The 23,957-nt window shown below is 35.1% G+C and overlaps 1 protein-coding gene across 2 annotated transcripts in view; it reads right to left on the bottom strand.

The window, feature by feature from the left end:
- LOC145664470 (uncharacterized) overlaps nucleotides 1–23,957 on the bottom strand; it is a 229,769-nt gene that overhangs the window by 14,783 nt on the left and 191,029 nt on the right. The window contains exons 4-6 of one of the 2 annotated variants that reach the window (XM_081731170.1): nucleotides 14,755–14,892; nucleotides 13,232–13,329; nucleotides 5,917–6,082 (exon numbers count right to left, since the gene is read on the bottom strand). In XM_081731170.1, coding sequence (XP_081587296.1) covers nucleotides 5,917–6,082; nucleotides 13,232–13,329; nucleotides 14,755–14,892 — 402 coding nt within the window. Of the gene's footprint in view, nucleotides 1–5,665; nucleotides 5,832–5,916; nucleotides 6,083–13,231; nucleotides 13,330–14,754; nucleotides 14,893–23,957 lie in introns of both variants that reach the window. The other variant, XM_081731169.1, reaches the window with a different exon arrangement.

Raw genomic sequence — 23,957 nt, 5'->3', positions numbered from 1 at the left:
AACTTTTTCTCTCATTTTGATGTGAGGAATCAGCTCTTAAAGTTTGTTGGTATAGTTCACTGACACCCTGTATAGTAGGAGATGAAAGTTTAATATTGATTTTTAACATTTGACGTAAATATGAGTTTCTGAGACATTTTGAAATGATTTAATTATTTTTGCTAAATCATAATGTTTTGACTGTTGATTGTTAATAACATCTTTATTTCTCTTTTCTATTCCCCACAAAGTTTATTTCTCCCCCATTTCTGTTTATGAACAAACCCAGTCATATGGAGAAGGCAAATAAAGTTTTTAATAATAATAATAATAATAATAATAATAATAATAATAATAATAATAATAATAATAATAATAATAATAATAATAATAATAATAATAATAATAAGAAGAAGAAGAAGAAGAAGAAGAAGAAGAAGAAGAAGAAGAGAGTACATGAAGAACTATAAAATGTTATATCAAAAAAGTACTACGGAAGAAATTTTAAAAATTTTTTACAAGTTCAAAATGTGAACATTGTCTTAACATTTAGTTAGGTTATGAGACATTTATTTAATACCGAGAACTCAGAGAAATAATAATTAAAAAACAAATGTAATTAAATTTCAATATTATAATCACTGTCATAATCATCAATGTTGTACAATTTGTAGCTCATGGACGTTCACATCCTTAGTATTTATAGAACTTCAGTCTGTTTAGTAGTCATGTAATTTAAATTCCGGCTCACATGGAACACTTCCTCAATAGTTCTCCTTCAAACCACTGCATGATAGCTGGTGTAGATTGAATGATATCGCAAAGTATTCTCGCATAGTTAAGGTTGGAAATTATCAACTGCTTTGACTCCAAATATTTGATAGTACTTATGATGACACGGCATTGTGACATCACCTGTGAAAGCTCTAAAGAAAGTTGGAAGTCTGAGCAGAAAAAAAGGAAGCTGATGGCAAGACTACCTAAAAATGTTATCAAGTAAGTGGGGGAAATATGTCAAAATAATTGCAACGCTATATGCTCAGCAAATACTTTATACATCTTCCTGTATTTCCATTGAAAATACTATGAATAAAATTACCGTGCACTATTTTTTCAAAAATTGCAACGTTCGTAGTCGAATCCTTTGAGGTGCTGGCACGCGAGTGCAAGACAAAGGCCTTGGGGTTCGAGTTCGGCTTACCAGGAAAAGAGCTTTGTATGACACCATATTGGCTGTTATATTCATTTCTAATATTCCGATTTACCGTTGAGATTACGTATGGCAAAGAAATATTCGTAAGTAAGCAAAATGGCAAAAATTCCATATCGGCTTATTTTGCCATGTAGATGAACAAAAAAGTAGTGTGACAAAGCTTCCCGTGGCATTCTAAATATACATATAAGATTACTAGAAAGATATTCCAAAGCTGAACTGAAATGAGGTACAAGAAAGTAGTGAAAATATAATCATGTATAGGTACATCAGAAAAGTAAATTATAAAAGCTTTCGCTAATACGCTTCATCGGATAGGGCGAAGATGTAAGAAGGAAACAAAAAATTAAGGAATAGAGCAAGGGTGTATGTGTATGTATATATATATATATATATATATATATCTTATTCGTTACTATCCTTTCAGAATTCAAATTATTCTTTTTCAGAGCAATACGCTTAACAAGTGCAGATTATATGAAAAGAATTATGTGGTTTCAAAAGTTGAGTATAAAAAAATGTTTCTCATGTACACGAGCATAACATATACCATCAGAAGCAGAAACTGTTAAAATTTTTCATGCGTTAATTATAATTCTTCGTACATACCTTTATACCACATAGTAATCAAATTTATCCCAGACTCAATATAGCATGTCCAACTGCAATGACTTGGGTTATGCATTACTCTATTACAGAATTCCTGTTTGATGTGGGCAATGATAGTACGTTTGCGTTCTCTTTAACGAACCCCTGAAGAAACATCGTATGGTCGAACGGTGTTTCCAAAGACGAAAGTTGATGTCTTTATTTCCATCACGTCCCATAAATGATATGGAAGGACACGATTGACAAGCACTCGTACATTCCTGTGAAAATAGGAGGGGGCGGGCATTCATTCAGCTGTAATATGTAATCGTCAATGGTGTTTAGCTGGGGTAAGCCAGTTTTCAAACATGTCCAGAAGCGAGTAGCTAGTCACAATTTCTTCAGTGAAGAAAAATGGGCTCTGCATATTCTCGCGGGACACACCAATGGAAAGTATCTTCGGAGAAGCACGCCGGTACTTTGTGCGCGCTTCTGATTTCTTGATTTCTCAGATACGGATATTGTGTCTCTTCATCTTGCCCTTGGTGTGAAATATGACTAGTGCAGTGCACAAGATGAATCTTTCTACGAAACCATTTTCCTACATTTTCAACTGCACCTCCTCGCGAAACTCGTACTTGTTCGTTTTGTCTGTTAGTGTAATCTTGCACGATTTAGGACAATAGAACAATGCGTTAATGAAGAACACAAACAATGGTTTTAAGAAAGCTATTACAATTATTACTTGTTTTACATAATGCCATTTACGTGAACAGTACATTTATATATTGTAATCAATTAACTACCATACACATAATATTCAACGATCACATTAATGTCTCCTGACGTGTTCTATACCAAGGTGCAAGTTGATTATATATTTGATACATAGAATGCGATTAGATACAAGACAATACAATACATGGCCGCTTACGCAAAATCTTCCACACTGCCATTTTTGTGAAGGCCTCACTTCTTTCTTTTAACGTTGTTATCAGACACACGAAGTCGACCACAACTTTTACTTTTGCACAGCATTCAGCTTCCACACATGACCGGTACCAATTGATGATGTTATTTTTATGTTGTGCGTCTTTTTTAAACCGTACACGAACCTTATGCTGCACTATAATCAGAGACGTGGATAGTTTAAAACGGAACGCACAGAAAGCATTCTCCTTATTTAATGCTCTCTTGGAAACTGGTTCCGAAGTAAGCACGATAAACTAAAAAGAGTTGCTGCTTCTGATGATGTGCATTATGTCCGTGTAATGAAAAATAAATTTGTTATTAACTTCTGAAATTGAACCATTCTTTTGTGCATACCTTGAATATATACCCCAACTGAATTTACACCAGAATTGAGTTCATAAAGGAAACACATAAGGATTCTCCGAATCATGAAGTTTTGTATGTGGTACTTAAGTTCTACTCAACCATGAATCGATCCATTGGTAAACGCAATCGTAATAAAATGAATTATCCCATTGACTGGGTGTCAGGTACATTAATGCCACTGCTTAATCGCTTGATAATCTCTAAAGCTTATATTAAAACATGGGTAAGTGACTTCATAATCAATGGTAGGATTTTAAATATTAAAATTTCTCCAAAAACTATTATATTCACATCAAAAATTACAGAAATCGAAATTAAACCTTTATCTATGAGATTTAATAAAGAATTGCCAGTCGTCATCTCTCACGTGTTTTTCCAGAAGTTTCTCACATAACTTTGTATTTCCGAGAGCTTCTTGTTTCGGTGTTACAAATTTCATCTGATTCCATTTTATATCAAAATCTTCTCAAACAAAAATTATTACGAGAAATATTTAAAGTAGAAAGAGATGCACACACAGAATAGGGGGAGGTGTATGATACATGAACAATATATACACATGACATCCAATATCATACACGTCCTGTCCAAGAACGGATGTCTGCGACAAGCTATCACGTCGAATGAAAAATAATTCTCGGGGAGTTACAAAGCTCCAAGAGTGAAGATTCTTCGGATAGGACAATGAATCAGGAATAGAGGTGGATAATATAACATTTGATGTCAGGAAATGGAAAGTGTACTCCTGATAAAACTGGATTGGTTGGCATGGGATAAATTTACTAGAGGATTTTTTTTTTTTATTTTTAAGACGTAAAGTTAGTTGTTAAGATCTAGTCACCCTCTTTATTTCTACTAAAAGTCATTACTTTTACCCATCCTTCCTTTCATTAATGTGTAAACTTATTTTCCAATCTAATTTATTACGCCTATTTTTAAGATGTTAACTGTTATGAAACATAATTTCTACGGCTACCCCCTCTTTCCCTCCCCAGCCTCTTGAATGATATTTTGTTTATTTGCTTTGCTTATAAATTACGAGATATAAAGACTTAATTACTAGACACATATGTACGCAAAATACACAGAAGACAGTAACAAAAGAAGAATAAATTTCGAACTACCACACACTATCATTTACAACAAGTTTCCATGAACAATTAATTATAAGACAGAGGATACAAGAAATATGTAAAGTTTTGCCTTTATCACAAATGACTGATCAGATGTAACAAGTACTAAGAAATATGTAATCATATAATCGAATAATTTTAAATGGTCTTAATCTTCAAATGAGCATTTTTTGATTTATCAATTTTAAGTTTGAACTGAATCAAGTATTAATCATAATATTCAGCCTCTTAGTTTATAGACACACATGCATACAAAACACACAATATGTAGTTGTTATCCCTGCAACTCAAATTCCTAATAATCAAGTGCTTAACGATCAGACATAGTACCAGAGGAGATACAGGAGTTGTTATACTTAACTTTTGATAAAACTTAGTAGTAGCTAAAACTATGGGAATTCTTTAAAAAAACTTGTTACTTTGTTACCTGGATCCCAATTCTCAGAGAAAATGGGTAGTATCTTCGGCGTTTGTAGTGTAAATTAAGTTTAATCGGAAGTATTACAATATGCAGTTTGAATGTAATAGTGGGAATGTGACAATCAGTAAAATTACAGTATGTTTTCAACTGAAGAGAATCGATACATTAGATAATCAAATTGATAGCTAATTATGATCATTTACGAAAAGACTTTGAAGTCAACGATTATACTGGTCTATCATCTTTTACAAGGCATTTGATAATGACTACTGTAGATGCAGATAAAAATTAACAAGGTAACGATGATGCTATACGGTACGTAAGCTCCCCAGAACGTTTTATTTCAATGTACTAAAGTTTGTTAATTTTCTTCATGCAAGTAGGAAAAACGGAACAAGATATTAACTTATATGGAAAGATATGCATATGATATTGAGAAATTCCCTCTAACTCTGACTTTCTGAATAAAAAGATGGAACTATGAAACTGATAAGAGAAAATACTCATTTTGTTCTGATTTTTTTTTTGAGTTTTACGTCCCACGGTTATGCCGGTAAGGCTAAAGGAGACGGTGATGATGAGTAATGAATGAAATAGTGGAATGAAGAAAGTGGGAGGAAACGGGAGAACGCCGAGAAAACCCACGCACACGGTGTTTTTTTAAGTTCTGACCCTTTAACACTCTTTTACCATTATTGTGCACTGTAATTGTTATCATGTGATCTTTATAATGCATTAAAATATCGCAATTGAATCACTTAGGATGCCATATTACATATCTTTAAACTTTCAGATTTAATAAGATTTATTGCAACATATTCTTAGTGTTACACTCTGATCAACCATGAGAATGTCATTCTGATTATATATTTCGAAGTTACCAGCTAACACCTCTCCTTTCAATATAATGTACTGCAAGATTACAGTTAGTTACTGAATATGTTGACCCCAAAGTGAGATACATGCAAAAGCATTGGTGTTAAGGAAGCTTACCAGGCATCAAGTATTGCATATTCATAGCTTCCTCTTTCCCCCGTTCATTTCTCAAACAGATGGCAGCAGCAGAAAACAAAATGGCGGATACCAGTGCCCAGCCAACACCAATCCAAGCGATTATATACGACCAATCATAAGAAATATCAGTGTTCTCACGAAGGATCTGAAAAGACACAGTTGTAAGGTTATACGATTTTTAATTTCTATTTTGTTTACGAGCAAAAGAAATTTGCTTCAAAACCTCTCACCTGGCATCAGATACTGGACATTCTTTGACTTTTCGGCTTCTTTTTCAGATCTTAAGCAGTTGGAAGCACCAAAGAATAAAATGGAGGAGATAAGAGAAAATCCAACACTTATCCAAGCCATGATGTAGGACCAATCGTAAGTAATACTAGTCTCTTCTTGAAGTACCTACAGTAAAAATCTCAAGTGATATTGAACACAAGCAAATTATATTAGCACATACATCATTTTAAATAAATTCAGAAATTGATTCAATATTATTTCCTATTTTCCCCTTTCTTCAGATATTGTAACTTCATATAACAGTTGAAGAGCACATTCCACGTTGCACATATACACTTTTGAAATATGGAAATTTCATTGCAAAGGTCGCAAACATGTGCCTTTCAAGGTTTAGAATCCCAATTATCAACATAAGAAATAAACTACACGTGTTTGCATCTAAAGGCATTTATAACTTTACTATTCTTTTCATATCGTTTTAGTTTATGAATACAGAAATTCACTTCTGATTTCAAATATGCTTCTGAAGAACATGTAGTAATTAATTCATTCTTTCGACTAATATGATGTCTGTCACACGCTTAATGCATACAATGGAATTTTAAGTTATTTGGATATAGGAATACTCTCGTTCCAAGCTCTGATATCGTTGCATAAATATGATTCATGTCATATTGACAACGGTTGATGTAAATTTTGGGAAATGCCTAAACAAACAGAATTTAAAACGTTAAATTCCAACAATATGAGTAAGAATGTCGAGACGTCCTTTGCTTTCTAGGTCTACTGTTGAATTCTTGAGTATATTTATTTATTTATTTATTTATTAGGATGTCCCTTATTTTGAGTAATTTCGTGTTGCGATACGCATCCCCTCAAATGTATTCTATGTGACCATAAACACGCATTACTGAAATAGCAGCTCTCTTCGAGAACGTTAACCTGTACCGATTTGACGACAAAGTCATGAAACGACGTTTCCACATTATAATATAATTTAGAATTTCCAACCGTGATAACGGAGAAACTAAAAGAGACAGAGAAACGAAACTTTGCACGAAGCAACTAGAGAAAGGGCGACATCTACTCGTGTATTGACAAACAGCACCGGATGAATAGTGTTGCCAACTCAAGAGAAAGTTGTGTTTTTGTAAATAGAATGACCTAAATTGAATAACATCATAGGAAGCAACAATAAAAGTAAAGACAAAAGAGATGGTAAACGCAGATCAGTGCTGCAAATCTCGAGAAATAACGTGTAATATGTGTTGGCGCACACAGCGAGTGAGGCACTAACGTTTTGTACACCTTAAATCAGATATTGACAAGAATTGTTTGCGTTGGCTCTAAGTGTAGAACCATCCGCTGAACAGTGTTGCCATCAACAGAAGAGAAAAAATTGAGTTTGGAAAACATACAGTAACTCGGAAAAGGTCACTAGTGCTGTATGCTTTAAAACCTATAATGCAAGGCGGTAGAGTATGAGGAGTAGAACCGTGGTTATGTGAGATCGATAACTGACCGAGATATACGATATCTTGTAAAAGCTGACAAGTAAAGTTTGTGAAAGGTGGCAGCGCTGCACAGCGGGTTGGAATCCCAACAACCTGGTGAAAGTATGAAAACAGCGTTCAATTTGCATGGATTTATGTACTCGTGGGCTTTTGAGGACGCTGATAACCATCATGTCATCACGAGTAAAAGAGCCGCCGCTATGCAGCGTTGCCATCTTTTACAAACCTTACTTGTTAGCTTTACAAGATATCCTATGTCTCGGTCAGTTATCGATCTCACATAACCACGGCTCAGCTCCTCATGCTCTACCACCTTGCATTATACTTTTTAAAGCCTACAGCACTAGTGACCTTTTCCGAGTTATTGTATGTTTTCCAAACTCAATTTTTCTCTTCTGTTGATGGCAACATTGTTCAGCGGATGGTTCTAGACTTACACGGGAGGGTCCCACAAGTTGTCGCTAAAATCTGATTGCCACATACCACATCTGATAGACCATCATGAGAAATAAAAATGAACAAAATTGAAGGTGCTATGGTCCAGAATGATAGGAGCTACGGGGCTTCAAAATTTGAAAAATGAAATGAAATCTTTAAGTTTTACGTCCCACGGTTATGCCGGTTAGGCTAAAGGAGACGGTGATGATGAGTGATGAATGAAATGGTGGAATGAAGAAAGTGGGAGGAAACGGGAGAACCCAGAGAAAACCCACGCACACGGTGTTTGTCCACCACAAAGTTCACTTGGCGGGGGCTGGGATCGAACCCGGGACCCCAAGCACCAGAGGTGAACGCTCTACCACTGAGCCACCGCGGCCCCACTTCAAAATTTGAATATCCAAAAAAATATATCATGGAATTATGTACGTTTAAAGTAAATATCTTGAAAACCGTTAAAGCAATCAAAACAAAACTTGCACAATATAATGAGAACAAAATGCCCTATCGAAAACCATAAACAGTGTTGCCATAGATAAAGCAGTGTTGCCAACTCAGCATTTTTTTAAAATAGCACCATATACAAGTGTGCACAGATTTAAAATGCAATATTATCACTAAACATAACAGTGAAGTGTAGTGGTACAGTGTTGCAAACAATTGGAGCTACGTGTGCTTAAAATGTACAATGGAGAAGTCTGATATGTGGCAACAGATGGTAATAAAGGAATCTAGGTCTCATGCTATGAATTTAGTTCAAATGCATAACACAGATAGAATAACATAGCAAAATGTCAGCAGTGTCACAAAATATTGATGCATCTGAAAAACGAAAGTGAGTGATGCCATTTTTACGTCTTGTGTCAGCTCCGAATCTATACGGGAGTGTAAGGTGGGATCCGAATCACTATGAAAGAGAAATATTACAATAAAAAGTATGATGAAAAGTAAAACAAAAACATGTCCGAGGCGGGATTGAAACCCGTGATGCTTAATATGTCTGTTGTCTAGCCTTCTAGACCACGCGGCTATCCTGGCCGACTAAAAACGAAATGAGGTAGTAATAAAATAATTATATTTCCAATGTAAATATGGTAATATTACAGTGTGCAAACATAATCAAATGGTATATAGGGGAAGAAGTAAAAAAAAATATATGTCACTTAACATGAAAGACAGAAATCAAGAAAGTACTCTTCCAAATGTTGATAAGATAACCGAGAGCCAGTTTACAGAATTAGAAAACACGTGTTTCTTTCCTTACGTGTATCATTTTGTTTTCGCAAGTTGTCTGTTTATTCATCGAGGTTACAGAAGTATAATGCAAAATCCGCACTTGTTTCTAGTGCATTACTTTATTACCCTTTGTTGCCACATATAAGACTTCTCTATTGTACATTTTCGGCACATGTAGCTCTAATAGTGTGCAACACTGTACCACTACATTTCACTGTTATAGTGATAATAGTGCATTTTAAATCTGTGCACACTTGTATATGGTGCTATTTTTAAAAAATAGCTGAGTTGGCAACACTGCTTTATCTATGGCAACACTGTTTATGGTTTTCGATAGGGCATTTTGTTCTCATAATATTGTGCAGGTTTTGTTTTGATTGCTTTAACGGTTTTCAAGATATTTACTTTAAACGTACATAATTCCATAATATATTTTTTTGGATATTCAAATTTTGAAGCCCCGTAGCTCCTATCCTTCTCGTCCATAGCGCCTTAAATTTTGCTCATGTTTATTTCTTACGATGCTCTATCAGATATGCTACGCGGCAGTCAGATTTTAGCGACAGCTTGTGGGACCCTCCTGTGTTAGAGCCAACGCAAACAATTCTTGTCAATATCTGATTTAAGGTGTACAAAACGTTAGTACCTCACTCGCTGTGCGCGCCAGCACGTATTACACGTTATTTCTCGAGATTTGCAGCACTGATCTGCGTTTTCCATCTCTTTTGTCTTTATTTTTATTGTTATTTCCTATGATATTATTCAATTTAGGTCATTCCATTTACAAAAACACAACTTTCTCTTGGCTTGGCAACACTGTTCGTCCGATGCTGTTTGTCAATATACGAGCAGATGTCACCCTTTCTCTAGTTGCTTCGTGCAAAGTTTTGTTTCTCTGTCTCTTTTAGTTTCTACGTTATCACGGTTGGAAATTCTAAATTATATTATAATGTGGAAAAGTAATTTCATGACTTTGTCGTCAAGTCGGCACAGGTTAACGTTCTCGTAGAGAGCTGCTATTTCAGTAATGCGTGTTTATGGTCACATAGAATACACTTGGAGGGTGTGCGTATCGCAACACGAAATTACCCAAAATAAGGGACACCCTAATAATAAGGAACACTATATATATATATATATATATATATATATATATATATATATATATATATATATAGTGTGTGTGTGTGTGTGTGTGTGTATGTATGTATGTGTGTGTGCATCTATCCTGGAATTTAAATGCAGAATGCCAAGTACATCATTTGTTGAAAACAAGTTTTTGTGAGAACAAGTTTCCGCATGATTCTATATAATTATCAAGTCAACTTTCAAAAAAGTATATGACCTAATTGAAGTTCATTTTGGATATTTCCTTGGTGTTAGATACCAGTCAACTAGAATACTTATAGCAAAGTTACATACCACGTTCTTGTGGTTCTATTATTGATTACATTTGGCGCAATGTACAGTATTATATTCACATTTACTGAAGTATGAATCACATTTTAACTTCTTGTTAAATTATGATTGTAAAAATTCCTGACACGGATAATGTCACACAAGTTCATGTCAAAATCTACCTTTCATGTCTGCACATGGTTAAGACAGCTGAAGAAAAAATCATTTTCAGAGCTTAAAGTGTCAACTGCAAGGAAATAAAATCAAAGATTGAATCTTACAGACAACATAAATGGTAAACCCATTTTTTCCAAATAACAGTTTTGCAAGAAAGCACAGTCTCTGTAAAATGAGAACAGATTTAAAATTATATTATTAGATATGTAATAGAGAAACTGTGTATGTTTCAATTACTCAATCAGCAATAGTCTTGATTGATTAATAATCATGAAGTGCATAAAAGAAATAAATCAATGTTAGAGATGATATCTTTCTTTTTAACAGTGCTGGAAATTAGAAACCCTGCATTAATATACTGTGCTACTATGTTAGTTGAAAAATAATTTGAATAAGGAGCGTTCATCAACATTCAACAGTACATTACAGTACCTCACAATTGAAACTTACATCATATTTTATATTTTATACAGTTGAAACTCGCTATATTAAATTTTCAACTGTCTTAACTGTGTAAAAACTTACAGAATACATTTCGATATGATATCGTTGTTTCATTGTAAAAACCAAATTAGAATTTTCTCTCTCACTGTTCGTACATACATATAGTAATCAAATTAATGGAAACGTTTTATAAAATGCAACTTGTCTGGTTAATATGGCGTTGAACTAGCTTTAGCATGTACAGCTTGTATTCGACCCAGAATTGAGGCGTATAATTCACAAACAATTGCCAGAAGAATTGTGGAACATTCCTTACGCAATGCAGTAGCTACTCTCGTCAGCAACGATGAAAGAAGAAACCTATACCTGACTTGCTGCTCTAAAACTGATCATAGATAATTCAATAATGTCTTGAACATCTTGTTTGATCCAATCTGTTCAAAGTTCATTGTAATATCCTCAAACCACACACTGAACAGATCTGGCTACGTGCACTAGTGCACTATAATCTTGAGACTCTAATGAGGTACCTGCTCACATAAAACATTCGCGTAATCACTGGTATTAACTCAACCTTATAGAGCAACAGAACCAATAGACTACCGTGAAATTCCGGCCCACACCAGCACTGTGCCACAGCTATGCTCTACGATAGGAATGGTCAAGGGTAATACACCTCTTTGGACTCCTTCCTCACAAACAAGGAGAGATATTCATCGGACCATAATACTCTCTTCCAGGACGGAAAATTTCCGGTCGCCATTGGCAACTAGAAATTTAGAGCTGGCGACCAGTATTCTGTAGGAATGGTTTCTGCCTAAACTCTCAGGGCTGTGTGGTTTCTGTTTCGCATAAAATAATTGTCACTGAGTGAGAAAAAACACTGAATGTGAAGTCTTCACAACGTTGTAATTCGCCTCTTGGGAACGTTACACGCACGTGAAGTCTTAAAGTAAGATATTTATTAACATGTATATGAATTGTCCAATTCAAAATTGATTATCCTCAGTCTAACTATCTGGTTTTGTAATTTTATACCCTAATGTAATCTCTTCCTTTGTCAGATCAAAGGCCGTTGGGAGGGAGGACCTCTCATAATTTGTACGCGAGAGATGTTGGCGACCATCAGTTTTGGATTGGCGAGTGCGTCTGACTTTAAAATTTTGCGCCTTGCTCTCGTCCAATAATCGGCGATTCATCTCCGTTCTCGGCTACACTTTTTCATACTACCGCCTTCGCCGCGGTGATCAGAGGTTCGAAATCACAACATGACTGTGGTTATGCAGATCTTGTTACATTACAATTGAGGAAACAATGCGTTCCAGACACACATTGAATTCTGCAATCAATTGTGTTGCATTAGTTCTACGGTTCTTTCTGACAGTTTTCTTCAATGTTCAGCAATATTTTGGCTGTTCCTGTCCACTATTTCTCTTCTTCAATAATGTTTTGCCAAAAGCTCTGTACACTATCATCACAATAGACACTTGTTCTTCATATCCCTAATACATTGGCAGCCTTGAGTACACTTGCTCCAACTAACTTTGCACTTACAATTTGGCCTCTTTAAAAATGGGAGATCTCCTCCCACTATGCTCCATCAACGTCTTGTCTATTGCACACGCTAATCCATACGATACTGCTTCGCGTAGTGCTTACTATCATCCAAAATAGTACGAATGTTCAGTGTTACTAACGCACAAATATTATGTGTTTCAATAAATGGCTGTTTCCAGTTTTTACATAACTATCTGTATGCACTATAATAACAATACAATCACTACTGCAACTATTTAACTTACCTTCACTTAAAAGTCTAATAAAAATATTTACCACAAATTTGTTACTCCTAAAAAAAAAATTAAGTAAGTAGTTGTACACTGCTACTGTACTGAAGTACATAGTATTACTCATAATTTTTATCCTTTGATAGATGATATTTTTGTTTTCTAAACTTTCAGAATTTTTCTTATCAGTACAAAAATCTCTTTCTAAAATATCAGGAAGTACATACGTATTTATTCCTCTACATAACGACAATAAAGAATATTGGACATAATCATTCAAAAACTACCATCTTGCAGGTTTCCAAAGATGTATTACTTACATTACTCCATTCTTGGTAAAATTCTTCCCCGATGACTTTCTCCTTTTCATAGTACTCCACCCCGTGCCACAATCCCATTCCGCCAGCGCTTAACAAACCTGTAAACAGGAAAGGCATGTTATGCTCATGAATTTGTCCTGAATTATTTACATTGAGTGATGGATATATGTAGATGATACTATGTTATCGTTATAACAGCGATCAGTTCTAAATCAAAATTTAGATTAGCTGATCGATCTTTTTCTTTAAACACAATAAGTAGAATGCACAATGACCCGATCTCACACAGTGAAAATAGAATGGTATTATTAGTTATAACCTTCACTTTTACAGTGTTTAGGCTTGCAAGGTAAGCCACAATATGATTGGTACAGTAAAATCATTACGTGCGAAGGAAAGATAAGCGTTAACAAGGGTAAGTTTGAAGTGTCAATTCTAAAGTAAATGACTGTCAGAATTTTCCCGAAAATTCTACAAACAACTTTTCACACACAGTGCCACAGATCAAAATAAAGACTATACTACACTAAAGTTCTATTTTGTTCAATGTAATAATGAAGGCCTGTTTGAAGGATGCTACGATAGAATGTATCTTACATCACTCTTCTTTATTTATTCATATTGGGGGCACGGTGGCTTAGTGGTAGAGCGCTTACCTCTGGTATATGAGGTCTCTGGTTTGATCTCTGACCAAGTAAGTTTGTGGTGGACGACATTGTGTTCGTGGGTTTTCTCGGGGTATTTTCATTTCCTCCCGCATTCTCTTTCCACCAATTCACCATTATCATTCACTCGCTCCAATCATCCATCTCCCTTAGCCTAAAGAACATAATCGTGGGACGTTAAACTGAAAGATTTCATTTCACTATTTTTTTTTCACTCGTTAATTTATTATTTATCTGAAAAAGTTCTAGTAATTGTGTCTCTAAGTTTACAGACCCAACTACACGCGTAGCTACCTTTAATCTCAACATAGATAAGCGATATGTTATGGAAGTGATTAGAATGAAAACAGAAGCTATCAAAGGTTGAGAATAATTAACTGCAATGGCCAGATACTAAATCGAAGATTATAACATGTAATTACCGCGAACCTATTATTAAATCATTGATCTTATTTATTCAATAAATTACTCGCACATAACGTGCTTTCCCAGACGGATATCACAGTATTCATGTATATGGATATCACGGTACTCTTATCTTAAAAGCACAGAACATCATAACATGAATCTAACTGCCTACTGCAATTAGACATTCGTTATAACCACAGATAAATCAATGGTATTCTTTTCTATTACTCGACGTACTTGATGTTAAAACATTAATCATTCGTTGCCAACTCTGATAATTTTCACAATTTAATATCCAACAGTTGTGACAGTTTTTGATGTAACTGTTTCTAAATTCAAATACAATGAAGATTTTAGTGTTTGCTACCTTTTCAACTTGGCACATTTCTGTGGAACCAACAATACCCAACAGTTTAAACTTCACTGTAGCTACGTGTACTTATTACTCACAGGCTAGTAGCATGAGAAGTGCGGTTGAGGTAACATTTCCAGGCGATCGCCTCCAGCAGCCGGCCACTCCAGTCCAGAAGGCAACAAATACAGCGAAAAACGCCACGATGAAGAGAGCAATCATTGAGCGGCCCATATCTGCAAATTGTAAAACAGAGATAAAAACGTCAAATTACATCCTAAATACAGATGATCATTTAATATTCATTGAACATTGCCAGCAACAGAAAAAAGAAATGAAAAGAAATACAATTTACCATAAAAATCTCAAATACATGAAATTAGTGACATATCGCAAAGAGCTAAATAAAAACATATATATGTGCTGAGATTTTATCCAACTGTTCTATTCTTAAAAAACATATATGACAAGCATTCCAAATATTTAAATGGAAGAAGTGAACAGTGAACAATATCTTAATTTGAACTTATATTTTGGAATCTACAAAGTATCCTCCTTCACTAAACGAATTTGCTTATTGTCGCATCACATGCAACTTCTGTTCCTCTTTCTTCTTCGTCGTCCAACATTCTGCTCTGTACGATACCTATATCCGGTTTCACCACTGTTTTGTATACTTTTCCCATAAGGTGTATTGGTACCCTACGATCACACAATACTCCTGCCGCATCTCTCCAATGACGAAGAGATTCAAGTTCTTGGGATCAATATTGCAGAAAAGTGCAGAAATAAAAGAAGATTTAAATAGCAGAATTAGCAGCGATTGTTATCCAACCGCTGCTAATTCTCCTGTTTACATCTTCTTTTATTTCTGCACTTTTCTGCAATATTGATCCCAAGTACTTGAATTTCTTCGTCACTACAAAACCGTCCAGTCCTATTTTTGTATTCTCAATTACATTTTTTTCTGAAAGGAAAATGTAAATACTCAATCTCGGTTTTACTGATTCTAAGACCTTTGCTCTCCAATGCTCTTCTACAGTTATCTAATTTCTCTTGTAGTGATGCGTTGGTTTCACTCATAAGAACACTATCATCCGCAAATAGCATATTCCAAGGTGCTAACTTTTGAATATCTTTCACAAGTTCGCCCATTACAATTGCAAAAAGTATGGGCTAAGACTAGATCCTTGATGAAGTTCTACTTTAACTGTGAACCCCTCTGTTATTCCGCACGCGCTCTTCACTTCTGTCCTACATCCATTATACATAATCTTGAATTATACAGACGTACGTGTTCAGAACACACTTCTTCAGTGCCCACCAAATAAGATTGCATGGCACTCTGTCATACGGTTTCTCTAGATCGATGAAAACCATACGAAGGTCCTTCTGGTATTCTCTGTGCTTTTATCGTAGCATTGTAAGTGCAAATATTGCATCTGTTGTCGATCGTCCTGGCATGAAACCATTTTTTTTTCTCTGTTATTTCGGTCTCTTCCCTCAATCTTGCTTCTATCACTCTCTCGCAGAGTTTCATTGCATGGCTCATAAATTTTATTCCTCTGTAGTTGCCACATACCTGCACACCTAATTTGTTTTTAAAAACCGGTACATGTGATTATTTCTCCATTCTTTTGACACATTTTCTGTTTCCAATGTCCTATTAAAAAGTTGAGTAAATCATTGCACTCCTTTACCTAAACTTTCCCATGTTTCGATATGGAAATTATCCATCTTAGAGCTTTAGTACTTTAGATTTTTTCCACGGCATCTTCTATCTCTACCGTGGTCAAAAGCCGAGCAAGTCCCTAATCCGTGGATAATTTTTCGCAAATCTCCCTTGGGTTTCATTCATTGAGAAGTTTCTGGAAATACTCCTTCCATCTCTTCTTTATCTTTTCTTCACTTTTCAGAACCTCGTTATTTATTTTCGTCATTGATGCAGCACACATGCAAATACCTTTCTTTTGCTTCTCTCTTACCTTCGAAAGCTTGTATAACATCTTTTCTCCTTTTTTGTTTCCAGTTGTTGTATAACTCATCATAAGCCTTGCTTTTTGCTATATTAACTACCTCTTTAGTGTTCTCCTTAGGTTCGTTATAATCCATCAGATCTTGTTGATTTTCAGAGTTCTACAATTTTTTGTATCGTTCCTTCTTTTTCTTCACAGCTGCTTGAAATTCTTTATTCCACTACCATGTTTCCTTACCAATCAGGCCTCTTCCTTTGGTTTCCCCCCACAACATTTTTGCTGCTTCCGTGAGTGCTACTGATACTCTGGTCCACTCCTCTTCCACGGGCAACTCTTCTTCCTTTATTTACAGTACTTGGGATGTGGTAATTTCTTTTCGAATCTTTTCAGCCCTTGCCCCATTTAGTTTCCATCACTTCATTGTCTTTTCTTTTTTTTTAAACAGCAATCTGGCCACCCACGCCTCTTTGAAAAGTGCAGATTTCTCGTAGATAAAATTACAAACACTGCATAGTTTAAACAAGCCAGCACAATAAGAACAATACATTTTAACCTAGGAAACTTGGACGCCAAAGATGAGGTTGAACGTCAGCAGTACTGAGTAAATTTAAGAACAGGTATTGTATACTTGGCACATAGCATTAAGTTAGAGAAAGGCATGTATCACGAACAATGAGGTTTAAACACCACTGCAAACAGAATCCTATATTATTTTTTCAAAAATTTTAATTAACAGCCTAAGGATTAAAATATCATACCCAATATTTTCTTTGGAAGGAAGCGAGTGAACACAGTGATCTGAATTTCAATGAAATTTTTTTCCTTCTCATGCGTTGATTCATGGCTGAAAGTTCTTAGCTATTACATAGAAAATTATGTAATGTTGAGAACATTTATATATTCTCTCGTATTACTCGAGTACTAGTCTAAGTTTATTTATCTATACTTATTAAATGTATTGAAAAAAAACTAAAGGAACTGATGCTTTAAAATATTCAAATGTGTGCACATTTAAATATATTTTCCATACTTCTTAACGACGATTTTGTGCTTTAGAAAACAATACACTGCTGAAAACGAATTTCAAAACATCCCATATACACCGCCAGGTTCGAACGAAATTCGCACCACAAAAGCCATGTTGATCTTCGTTTTAAGGTCTCAGCACACCAGCCACTGTAGGGGACAGGCTAATTAAGAAGTGCGTAGAAGTATGTTCCTAGTTGCAGATCGCAGTACAATACAAGAAGTGAAGTTGCCTGTGCGAGTCCGTTGTCTAAGGAACACTGTCCGTGTTCAATGCCGTGACCTCAAAGAATGACTCTTGTATAATTAATTGATTTTGGGTGTGGCCGAAGGATAGGGCTGCGAGAAGCCGAGTGTATGTTATTATGTACATGATAGAAGTTAGAGGGTTCCCATAGATATATGCTTTCCGAATGGCCTCCACGAGCAATCGGGGAGCACAGATGTTGAGGAATTGCTGGGACCGCTCTGACAGGACAACGACTGCCAGTGTAATCAGAACCATCGTGGTCTCCATGTGGGCACACGAACATTAAAAATCAACTGTTTGGAGGCAGGTCTAAGTTCCCGCATTCCTCTTGGACGATTATCCCCGACACCTGCTCATTACTAAGAATGCATTGGTGTGAGAGACTGTAGTGACAATACGTGCATCGTATATTCGATACATCATTAATCCTGTCCTTCGATCTTACCTGCGGGATCTTATTTTCCAGCAGGATAACTCTGTTCCCATGCCGTCAGGGCAACCCAGTGTGCTCTACTCGGTAACACCTACTTTGGACTGCTAAGTTTCTAGCACTGACCATCGCCCAGCTACATGAAGAGCTGCAGCGAGCGTGGTATAACGTATTCCAGACACACAATCAGAATCTGTACGACCAGCTGCCTACTTGAACAGCAGCTTGTATGAACATTTGGACTGGTTAAACGCACTATTAAAGTGAGTACTGTATGTAGTAACCTATACAAAATGTTCAGGACGTCCAACGCTAACATGTTGGGACTACCATCTACTTTTTCTAGTTTAATTGAAATAAATTTACGCTTTTAGTAATTGCTAGTTTCCTTCCATACTTACAGTTCCGTCTCCCGGATATATGGTTTTATTCGAGTTTTTATTTTGATATGTCAATATTGTTCTTATAAAGTCATATACAGCTTTAGTACGCAAATATTATTATCTGTTTGCTTTAAAATTGATTTCAGATTAACGACACTTCTGAATAAAAATCAAACGTATGTCCTGAGGAAGGAATCATCCCCCTCCTCATCATCAATATGATATCACTTTCACTTTACCAAGAGTCGTGGTTCGTTGTATTGACTTTACATTAAAATAAATATTTAAATTCTTCATAGAATACTTTATTTACCTTTTTAAAAGACATATTTTCCGTGGCTTTTTACCCTCAATAATCTTTAAAATAAGTTGATTATTTGTTAATATTTTTGAATGGGACTACAGCTAGAGAAATTTGTATTTTTGAGGAAAACTGTCTCCGAAAATTTGGAAACTAACGGGATAAGGGAAAATGCCGATCTACTGTTTTATGAATGGGTAGAACCATTATATTATTTCAGTTTGTTATATGTGCTTTAACTTCTGAAAATAGTCATTCTTGTGTTAAATTTGCAAACATTAGTAACTAAAGCTGTTAAAATTTGAATAATTCATTATTCGAATATCCAAATAATGGATTCTTCCAATGTTCGAACAACATTCAATACTGAAATAATTATTCAGATAACAAATAATTATTCGAACAATTGTTCGAACAGCGAGTAATTGTTCGAATATTGAAAACGGTTATTCGGATAACGAATAATTATTCAAACAATTTTAACAGTACTATTCAGAGCCATTTGGAGTACGAAATCGAATTTTTTCTTTCTTTCTTTTCTAAGTAAAGGACAATAAGATACTCTATGAAAGAACTTTTCCCTTTAAATCTTCACTTGATAAGGGAAGTGCTTCAATGAGTTGATTTTATATTAAGATAAATAATTAATTTCTTTACAAATCATATTTTTTTTAACTTCAAATTCTTCAGAAACTTACTTTTCCTGCTCTTTTAACATTGATTATTGAATAATAAGCAGTTGAAAAGCAGTGGGATAATATTCAACCCACATTATTGTAGATGGGGCAATCCAAATGAAATCGACCAATTTCCAGGTCAAAGGTTGCTGATAAAATTTATTTATTTATTATTTTTTTTTTTAACCTAAGATTGTACCACATTCAAGGAGCATCGGCGCAAATCTGTCTTCAACATTGGGGGGGACGGGTAAGACCATACCCATATTATATATATATATATATATATATATATATATATATATATATATATATATATATATATATATATATATATATATATATATATATATATATACAATATTTATGAAATTGAAAAGCAATGCTGTGGTAAAGGATCAGGGGAGCAGAATTGTCTCCAGTGGCGTATTTAGGGGGCTATCGGGCTGGGCTCAAGCTCCCCCCGAAATAAATTTGTTAGTTTTTCGCATTCCACGCACAACAATAATCCTTCTAACCATTTCTAAGAATGTCATTGACTTTCAATTTTCTTATGCTCTTTGTTCAGAAATAATACTGTATTTGTCAAATTTCATTCCATGTAAGAACTGCGTCCTTTTGTTCTTTCTTTCGTCCTTTCTACTTTTCTGTTTCTTTTTCTTGATGTTACTTTCTTTCATTTCACTTATCATACTTTATCGACCGTTGTCAGTTTGATTCAAGTCGGCCGTCATCAGTAACACCAAAACTAAGAAGAGTTGATAAGCGAAACTGGTATTCCACACCAACTTGCGCGAATATCAACATGACAACACTTTGGTTATTATAACAAAGGAAAAATTATATCGTTTAGTTATTTTTAAAAGAAGGAAATGTTTGAATTAAAGAAAATCAAAACGGGGGAATAATTAGCCCGGGAAATTAGGAAGGCCAAAAGGATGCTTCCTTTTTCTTGTATGAATAGAATAAAGGGTAGATTCACTCCTAAATTTTTATATCAGATCATATAGGATTTATCGGTCTACAATTCTTGCCATTAAAACTTCAATTTATGCATAAATTAAAATATATTAAGTATATTAAATATATTATTAATATATAAAATATATTAAATATATTAAAATATATATTAAATTAAAATATATTAAAATATATTTAATTCTCAAACTCAGATGGGCAATTGCCCACTTCCTTCCCTGTGTTGAACATAGACCCTCGAAACAAAATTCTAAATATGCCATTGGTTGTCTTCAACATTGAGAGGTGGGCAGATTTGAGGCTTATTCTAGAGAAGGGAGATAGAACTCATATTACGGTAGATGAATCTGATTTCTGAGGTGAACCTGTTCTAGAGTATATTATATATTAGGCGATGTTGATGAAGTAGTAGTACATATTAGTATTACAAATCATTGCCATGAACACATTCTGAAATCTGAATACATGCATATTTATAATTGGTATGTTTCTAATTAGGCATCCACAAAGATCAATGTTAAAATTGTTTTACAATAATATAAATAATGACTTCCCCAAAACTATGAAGAAAGAATATCAATTATGTATGACGCAACAATACTCGTATTTGAGGAAAATGATGATAATCTCAATAACATTACAGGAATCGTTATTTTTCTACAGAAAACTGACGTATGTCATATACCCTTTAGTTAACAGATGTAACCTTAAGATTATCCAGAAAAATATTCGAACAATAGAATTCTTTTCTTTGCTTACGAAGCATCCATCCCCTCTCAAAAGAAAAATTGGGACACGCGGAAATACGTAGGAACAAACCATGGTTCGAAGTAGCAGAGAAGAGAAAACAGACAAAATTCCGTTTGCTACAAAATCCGAATGAAATAACCACACAAAATTTCATAGACATCAGGAGGGAAACTTCCAAAATTTTTAAGAATAAAGAAACGCGATTTTTTGAAAGCTAAAATTAAGGAACTTGAAGATAATAGTAAAACTAAAAACATTCGGGAATGTGTAAAGGGATCAACGAATTTAAGAAAGGCTATCAACCTCATGCTTATATTAAAGAAAGCTGATGGAACAGTTCTCATTGATGCAGATAGCATTTTAAATAGATGTAAAGATTTCTTTGAAGATTTGCTTAACACGCAGCCAAAAACTAATGTGCGTGGAGAAAGGGAGATACACACCGCAGAACCGTATATTCCAGAACCCAACCGAATAGAAGTAGAAATCGCTATAAAGAAATTAAAGAAACACGGGCTGAGGCGAAAATTTGTGGAACAAGCTACACAAACTCATACTCCTTATCTATAAGGAAGAATTGCCACAAGAGTGGAAAGAATCAATCATTGTTCCAATCCACAAGAAAGGCGACAAAACTGACTGTAATAATTATCGAGGCATCTCTCTTCTGTCAACATCCTATAAAATCCTTTCAAATATTCTATTAGCAAGATTGACCCCATACGCAGATGAAATTATTGGAGATTATCAATGCGGATTTAGACGAAATCGATCAACTATCGACCAAATATTTACCATTCGCCCGGCAAATACTCGAAAAGAAGTGGAATACAGTAGCCCGGTACATCAATTATTTATTGATTTTAGAAAGGCTTACGGCTCGGTTAGGAGAGAAACATTGTACAACGTTCTTACAGAATTTGGAATACCGAAAAAGCTAATTAGATTAATTAAGGCATTTTCAAATGAATCCCGAAGTAAAGTCCGGGTAGGAAAATATTTGGCCACGAGCTTTCACATCGAGAATGGCCTGAAACAAGAAGATGTGTTGTCGCCATTATTATTCAACTTTGTCCTGGAATACGCTATAAAGAAAATCAAAGATAATAACCAGGGCCTAGAGTTAAACGGTGTTCACCAGGTTATGCGTACGCTGATTATGTAAATTTAATAGGGGATGATATAAGAACAATAGAAAGAAATGCAGAGGTCTTATTAAACGCTTGCAGGGATATGGGTTTAGAAGTAAATGCAGAGAAAATTAAATACATGGAAGTGCGTCGGGATCGTAACACGGCAAATTATGAATGCGTTAAAATATTAAATAATACTTTTGATAAAGTGGGTACTTTCAAAAATTTAGGATCAATATTAACAGACGAAAATCATATTCACGAAGAAATTAAATATTGACTAAAAACAGGGAATTCGTGTTATTATTTAGTTCAAAATCTCTTGTCGCGAATTCTGTCGAGGAATTTGAAGCTTAAAATATATAAAACGATAATCATGCCTGTTGTTCTGTATGGTTACGAAACATGGTCGCTTACTCTGAAGGAAGAACATAGACTGAAAGTATTTGAGAACAAAATCCTCAGACGAATATTCGGATCCAAGAGAAACAAGAATGGGGAATGGCGAAAACTTCATAACGAGGAACTACATGAATTATACGGCTTACCAAACATTGTTAGGGTCATCAAGTCTATGAGGCTTAGGTGGGTAGGACATATAGCCAGGATGGAAGAAAGCATGAATGCTTTCAAAGTGTTAGCGGTAAGTCCAATCAGAAAACGACCATTAGGAAGACGTAGGCGCAGATGGGAAAACAATATTAAGATGGATCTCGCAAAAATAGGAATGCAAAGTAGAAACTGGATCCAGTTGGCTAAGGATAGAAGTCAATGGAGAGCTTTTGTGAACGCGGCATTGAACCTCCGGGTTTCATAGGCCATAGAGTTGGCTTACGAAGCATGAGTAGATGCCTAGGCTGATACTACAAATAGATGAAATTCGCATTTACTGAAAAGATGGGTTCTACTGACATTTGGTAGTCTATATACTCTTCGTGTTCTAGGGCCTAAGGGAGAGGAGGAGATAAGATTTCACATCAGGCTACGTCACACACAGTCGCACACATTCATTTTCATTAAAAATTGAATAACCAAGAGAAACAAATTTCACCTCATTTTCCTTTGTGGCAGTCGGATACAAATCATCACACTTATCTGCAAAAAGCATTTTTCAAATCGGACTATTGGGAAAGCCTCAAGTTCCAATGTTGGGGGGGACATGTCTCCCCATTTCCCCGGAATTTGGGCCCGTACCTACAGCTGAAACAGCTTTTCAGCATGAGGAGAGGGACATATCCTCCTCTGGCATTTATTGCAATCTGTGCCCAAGTAGCGGAAGTGGAATTAATACATATTGATGAGACTACTAAACGCACTACAGCGCGAAGTTCAGTTTGAAATACTACAAAATACGATTCTTTTTAAAAGAAATGGAAAAGCCAACAGAAATCAATTTC

Source organism: Thermobia domestica, chromosome 11, assembly GCF_964235325.1.
Source record: "Thermobia domestica chromosome 11, izTheDome1.hap1.1, whole genome shotgun sequence".
Taxonomy (NCBI): Eukaryota; Metazoa; Arthropoda; class Insecta; order Zygentoma; family Lepismatidae; genus Thermobia; species Thermobia domestica.
This window is presented reverse-complemented; position numbering and strand designations above follow the sequence as displayed.